At 25.1% G+C, this 7,684-nt stretch overlaps 1 protein-coding gene across 1 annotated transcript in view; it reads left to right on the top strand.

The window, feature by feature from the left end:
* Nucleotides 1-7,684, top strand: part of LOC117175912 (disco-interacting protein 2) — a 132,678-nt gene that overhangs the window by 110,716 nt on the left and 14,278 nt on the right. The window contains exons 12-13 of the mRNA XM_033365754.1: nucleotides 1-18; nucleotides 6,231-6,784. Of these exons, the coding sequence (XP_033221645.1) occupies nucleotides 1-18; nucleotides 6,231-6,784 (572 nt within the window). The remainder of the gene's footprint in view (nucleotides 19-6,230; nucleotides 6,785-7,684) is intronic.

Below are 7,684 nucleotides of genomic sequence, written 5' to 3'. Positions count from 1 at the left end.
ATGGCCATTTGTTTACAGGTATTTTACACTTATTCCTGACATTTCAAGTAAAAAATTTTTCATTTTCAAACAAGAAGTTTAGATTTTTACAACAAAAAAAAAGAGTTCGCATGGAAATAAATTAATTTTGAATAGAAAGAGTTGAATTTCTCACTAAAAAAGACGAATTTTCTACGTAATAGTTCAATATTTTATGAAACAATTAAATTTTCGAGAAAAAAGATGAATTTTCAACAAAATATGTGAAATTTCAACCTAATAATCGAATTTTCAACTAAAAAAGATCAATTTTTAACCAAAAACAATTTTTGAATAAAAGAATTGAATTTTCATTCGAGAAAGATTTTTCAATCCGAATTTAAAACAAAACGTAATTTTTTCAACAGAGAATTTAAAAAGATTTTTAAAATTTCCAAAATCATCAAAAAGAACCTGGAAGATTTTAAGGATTTTTTTTTTAATTTGAAGGATTTTCCAAAAATTGTATGAAAAATTTGATTATTTTAAAATATATTAGATGTTCTGAAAAAAAGTTAACACCCTTCGTTTACAAATTGAACATTTAAAAAAAAAATAGAACAATTAAAATTGTAACGTTAAAAGTTGAAAAGCCCTTCGAAATTTTAGAGATTCAAAGCTTTCTATGTAAAACAATTAAGTTTCAAATTGTTTACTCTTAAATACGTGGTTTTAATTTACTCGTCTTAAATAACAGTGAAATATTGCTAAATATTACTTATACTTTTTCTAAATTAAGATTTTTAAAATTAAATGTGTTAAAAAGTGAATAATTTAGACTTAAACAATATTTTTAATTTAATAAAAGCCTTTCATTTACATTTTGAATGGCCATTTGTTTACAGGTATTTTACACGTTTTCAATTACTCTTTCATTCAACACTGGCTTTTCTAAAAATCTTGAAAATTTATCTAATACGTTCTTTGGAATCAATAATAATGTTGACACTGTAGTAGATTCAATTAGAAATACTTATTCCTGACGTTTCAACCAAAAATTTTTGCATTTTCAAACAAGAAGTTTAGATTTAAAAAAAAAAAGGTTTCATTTGGAAATACATTAATTTTGAATAGAAAGAGTGGAATTTCTAACTAAAAAGGACGAATTTTCTACGTAATGGTTAAATATTTTATAAAACAATTAAATTTTCGAGAAAAAAGATGAATTTTTTAAAAAATATATGAAATTTCAACCTAATAGTCGCATTTTCTACTAAAAAAGAGAAATTTTTCACTAAAAACTATTTTTTAATAAAAGAGTTGAATTTTCACTCGAGAAAGATTTTTCAGTCAATCACGGAAATAAATTTCAAGCAAATTTTTGAATTTTTAACAGAATGGTTGAATTCTCGACCAGAGGATAACTTTTCAATTAAAATTATGAATCTTCAATTTAAAAAGATTTGAATTTTGAATAAAAAACGGTTGAATTTAACATATAAAAATGAATTTTCAACAAAATAGTCGAATGTTCAAAAAAAAAAAAAAAACAATTCAAGAAAAGATTTTAATTTTCAGTGAAGAGAGATTTTTCAGTCAGTAAAAAATCTAAATTTTAACCAACATAAAATTTTTAAAAAAATTAAAAAAAGATTTTAATTTTGAATTCAGAAAGATTTTTCAGTACAAAATCAACCGAATTTTATCATTTTTAACAAAATAATTCAATTTTTAACCGAGGAAATAAATTTTCGACTGAAATTATGAATCTTGAACGAAAAAAGATTTTAATTTTAAATAATAGTTGAATTAAATATATAAAGGCGAATTTTTAGCAAAATTGTTGAATCTTAAAACAAAACAAAAAAACTAAATTTCAAGAAAAGATTTAAATTTCCTATCAAAAGAGATTTTTTTGTCAAGAAAGAATCAAAATTCCAACCAAATTTTTCAATTTTCAACAAAATAGTCGAATGTTCAAACAAAAAAAAAAAACAATTCAAGAAAAGATTTTAATTTTCCGTGAAGAGAGATTTTTCAGTCAGTAAAAAATCTAAATTTTAACCGAATTTTAAATTTTTTAACAAAATAGTAAAATTTTCAACCGAAGAAATGAATTTTCAACTGAAATTATGAATCTTCAATCAAAAAATATTTTAATTTTTGATAAAAAAAACAGTTGAATTCAATATATAATGTTGAATTTTAACAAAATTGTTGAATCTTGAAATAAAAAATAAATAAATTTCAAGAAAAGATTTTAATTTTCTATTAAGTGAAATTTTTCAGTCAAGAAAGAATCAAAATTTCAAACAAATTTTGGAATTTTTAACAAAATAGTTAAATTTTCAACCAAAATCATTAATCTTCAACCAACAAACATAAAATTTAAAAAAAAATTAAAAAAAGATTTTAATTTTGAATTCAGAGAGATTTTTCAGTACAAAATCAACCGAATTTTATCATTTTTAACAAAATAATTCAATTTTTAACCGAGGAAATAAATTTTCGACTGAAATTATGAATCTTGAACGAAAAAAGATTTTAATTTTAAATAATAGTTGAATTAAATATATAAAGGCGAATTTTTAGCAAAATTGTTGAATCTTAAAACCAAAAAAAACTAAATTTCAAGAAAAGATTTAAATTTTCTATCAAAAGAGATTTTTTTGTCAAGAAAGAATCAAAATTCCAACCAAATTTTTCACTTTTTAACAAAATAATTCAATTTTCAACAAAATAGTCGAATGTTCAAACAAAAAAAAAAAACAATTCAAGAAAAGATTTTAATTTTCCGTGAAGAGAGATTTTTCAGTCAGTAAAAAATCTAAATTTTAACCGAATTTTAAATTTTTTAACAAAATAGTAAAATTTTCAACCGAAGAAATGAATTTTCAACTGAAATTATGAATCTTCAATCAAAAAAAATTTTAATTTTTAATATAAAAAAAACAGTTGAATTCAATATATAATGTTGCATTTTAACAAAATTGTTGAATCTTGAAATAAAAAATAAATAAATTTCAAGAAAAGATTTAAATTTTCTATTAAGTGAAATTTTTCAGTCAAGAAAGAATCAAAATTTCAAACAAATTTTGCAATTTTTAACAAACTAGTTAAATTTTCAACCAAAATCATTAATCTTCAACCAACAAACATAAAATTTAAAAAAAAATTAAAAAAAGATTTTAATTTTGAATTCAGAGAGATTTTTCAGTACAAAATCAACCGAATTTTATCATTTTTAACAAAATAATTCAATTTTTAACCGAGGAAATAAATTTTCGACTGAAATTATGAATCTTGAACGAAAAAAGATTTTAATTTTAAATAATAGTTGAATTAAATATATAAAGGCGAATTTTTAGCAAAATTGTTGAATCTTAAAACCAAAAAAAACTAAATTTCAAAAAAAGATTTAAATTTTCTATCAAAAGAGATTTTTTTGTCAAGAAAGAATCAAAATTTCAACCAAATTTTTCAATTTTTAACAAAATAATTCAATTTTCAATTAAAGAGATTAATTTTCAACTAAAATTATGAATCTTCAACCAATCAAACAAAAAAACAAAATTCAATAAAATATTTTAAGTTTCAATGAATAGAGATTTTTCAGTCATTAACGAATCAAAATTTCAACAAAATTTTGGAATTTTTAACAATATAGTTAAATTTTTAACCAAAGAAATAAATTTTCAACCAAAAAAGGTTTTAATTTGTAATAAAAACAATTGAATTTAACATAAAAAGTTGAATTTTCAACAAAATAGTTGAACACTCATACAAAAAAAAAAAAACGAAATTTCAAGAAAAGATTTTAGTTTTTATTCAAGAGAGATTTTTCAATACAGGGTCAATCAAAATATCAACCGAATTAAATTTTTTTCACAAAATAGTTACATTTTCAACCAAAGAAATGAATTTTCGACTAAAATTATAAAACTTGAACCAAAAAAGATTTTAATTTTAAATAAAAAAACAGTTCAATTCAATATATGAAGGTGGATTTTTATCAAAATTGTTGAGTCTTGAAAAAAGCAAAAAAACAAAATTTCAAGAAAATATTTACATTTTCTATCATGAGAGATTTTGTGGTCAAAGAAGAATCAAAATTTCAACCAAAGAGATGAATTTTCAACCAACAAACAAAAAACAAAAAATTCAAGAAAATATTTTAATTTTCAATGATTAGAGATTTTTCAATCCTTAAAGAATCAAAATTTTAACCAAATTTTGGAATTTTTAACAAAATAGTTAAATTTATAACTAAAGAGGATAAATTTCCAACCAAAATGATAAATCTTCAACTAAAAAAGATTTTATTTTTAAATAAAAAAAGGTGAATTAAATATAAAGAGAAATTTTCAATAAAATGGTTGAATCCTCACACACACACATACAAAAATTCAAAAAAATATCTTAATTTTCATTCAAGAGTGATTTTTCAGTGCAGAAAGAATCAAAATTTTAAATGAATTAAATTTTGTTAACAAAATAGTTAAATTTTCCACCGAAGAAATGAATTTTCGACTTAAATTAAGAATCTTGAACCAAAAACAGATTTTAATTTTAAATAAAAAAACAGTTGAATTCAATATAGCATGGTAAATTTTGACAAAATTGTTGAATCTTAAAATTAAAAAAAAAAAGAAATTTCAAGAAAAGATAAAAATTTTCTATCAATAAAGATTTTTTAGTCAAGAAAGAATCAAAATTTCAACCCAATTTCGGAGTTTTTAACAAAATAGTTAAATTTTCAACCAAAGAAATAAATTTTCAATCAAAATGATGAATCTTCAACCAGCAAACAAAAATTGAAGAAAATATTTTAATTTTCAATGAAATTATGAGTCTTCAGTCAAAACAGATTTTAATTTTAAATAAAAACAACCGTTGAATTTAATATACGAGTATAGAAAGGTGAATTTTTAACAAAATTGTTGAATCTTAAAATTAAAAAAAAAAAAAACTAAATTTCAAAAAAAGATATAAATTTTCTATCAAGAGAGATTTTTCAGGCATGAAACAATCAAAATTGCAACCAAACTTTTGAATTTTTAACAAAACAGTTAAATTTTCAATCAAAGAGATGAATTTTCAACCAAAAAAGATTTAAATTTTAAATAAAAAACAGTTGAATTTAACATATAAACATGAATTTTCAACAAAATAGTCGGATCCTCAAACAAAACAAAACAAAAAATTTCAAGAATAGATATTAATTTTCAGTGAAGAGATTTTTCAGTCATTAAATAATCTAAATTTTAACCGAATTGAAATTTTTTAAGAATATAATTAAATTTTTTACCGAAGAAATGAATCTTCGACTGAAATTATGAATCTTCACCAAAAAAAAATTTTAATTTCAACTAAAACTGTTGAATTCAATATATAAAGGTGAATTTTTATCAAAATTGTTGAATCTTGAAATTTAAAAAAAAACTAAATTTCAAGAAAAGATTCAAATTTTTTATCAAGAGAGATTTTTTAGTCAAGAAAAAATTCTACAAATTGTTGAATATTAAGCAAAAAAAAACAGAAAAGGAATTTTCAACGCAATAGTTTAGTTCTGAGCTAAAAAAAAAAGAACAATTCTCAACAATTTCAACCCAATTCTAGAATTTTTAAGTAAAAAAGATGAGTGTTCTACGAAATAGTTGAATTTGCCATGATATAGTTGAATTTTCAACTAATAACAATTATTAATTTTCGACCAAAGGCGATTTTTCAACAAAACCATTGAATTTTCAATGAAAAAGTATGATTTTTTTGTGTGCAGAATTTTCGATAAAATAATATAAATTTGAAGCAAATAATTAGTTTTCAAACCAGTATTACAATAGACTTTTAGAAGTAAAAATAATTATCCTCCAACCGAAAAATCGTTGCATTTTCTTATTAGGTTCTAGAAATAGGAAAACCGAGTAACATAGGGAAAAAATTGAAAAGCCTGCGATAAATAAATAGTAATTTTTATAATTTATATAATTTATAGTTTAAAGAATAGTAGTTTAAAAAAATAATGTAATTAATCTTTCATACTTGAAAAATATTATATTAGAAAGCTGGATCTTGTAATAAAATTAATTTTCCACTTCACACTCGTTGAAATCAGACAAACTTTTAAAACTGGATTACAAAAAGTCTGTCTGACCCAGAAATACTTCAGCTTTTGATTTAAAAAATTGCTGCCACACTGAATAATTTGTTCTCTCTTACGGTTAAAATTGTTTGTCAAATATTAGCGAATTTTCGAAAACTTAAATTTCCAGGGTGCTTCTAGTCCGGAACCGTCGACAGTATATGTAGATCTTCGAGCTCTGAGGAACGACCGGGTTTCCTTGGTCGAGCGAGGAAGTCCTCACTCACTCTGTCTGATGGAGTCCGGGAAACTGTTGCCGGGCGTCAAAGTCATCATAGCCAATCCGGAGACGAAAGGCCAGTGCGGCGACTCTCATCTCGGGGAAATCTGGGTCCAGTCTTCGCACAACGCGAGTGGCTACTTCACGATTTACGGTGACGAGAGCGATTACGCGGATCACTTTAACGCGCGCCTCGTCACCGGCAACACCAATGAGGTTTATGCCCGAACTGGATATCTCGGATTCCTGAGGCGCACTGAAAGCGTTCAGCAATCGGTCGCTGGCGATCCCATCAACGACAGTTCGGCCTCCGAAGCCGAGGTTGTACCTGGAGACACGGAACTTCACGACGCCGTCTTTGTCGTCGGAGCTCTCGATGAGGCCATTTTACTCAGGGGCATGCGATATCATCCGATTGATATTGAGAATAGTGTGATGCGGTGCCACAAGAAGATTGCCGAATGGTGAGTAGAGAGATTAATTATTTTCTAAAATTAGACGATAGTGGACCCCTCATCCATAATTCCCCGCAGCCATAATTAAAATTCAAGAAATTTTGAATAGGAATAAAATCAAATTGAAAATCTTATTTAACGTCCAATAATCAAGTTAATGTGAAGAATTTCTGAAAATAATACCATAATAGTCATAATTCCCCGAAGCCATAATTCCCCGCAGCCATAATGCCCCTCACCCATCATTTCTCGCAGCCGTAATTGCCCTCATCCATAATTCCCCTCACCTATAATTCCCCGAAGCCATAATTTTCCGCAGCCATAATTCCCCGTGCCATAATTGATATTTAAGAAATATAAAAAAAGATTAAAATCATATTAAAAAACCTTTTGAACGTCCAATAATCCAGTTAATGTGAATGCCTGAAAATAATACCATAATAGCTATAATTCCCCGAAGCCATACTTTTATTCCCCTCACCCATAATTCCCCGCAGTCATAATTCCCCGAAGCCATAATTCTCCGCAGCCATAATTCCGCGTGCCATAATTGATATTTAAGAAATTTAAAAAAGATTAAAATCATATTAAAAAACCTTCTGAACGTCCAATAATCTAGTTAATGTGAATGCCTGAAAATAATACCATAATAGCTATAATTCCCCGAAGCCATAATTTCCCGCAGCCATAATTCTCCTCACCCATAATTCCCCGAAGCCATAATTCATCGCAGCCATAATTCCCCGCAGCCATAATTCCCTGTAGCCATAATTGATATTTAAGAAATTTAAATCAGATTAAAATCACATTAAAAAACCTTTTGAACGTCCAATAATCAAGTTAATGTGAATGCCTGAAAATAATACCATAATAGCTATAATTCCCCGAAGCCATAATTTCCCGCAGCCA

This window comes from Belonocnema kinseyi, chromosome 7 (genome assembly GCF_010883055.1).
Source record: "Belonocnema kinseyi isolate 2016_QV_RU_SX_M_011 chromosome 7, B_treatae_v1, whole genome shotgun sequence".
NCBI classification, from domain to species: Eukaryota; Metazoa; Arthropoda; class Insecta; order Hymenoptera; family Cynipidae; genus Belonocnema; species Belonocnema kinseyi.
This window is presented reverse-complemented; position numbering and strand designations above follow the sequence as displayed.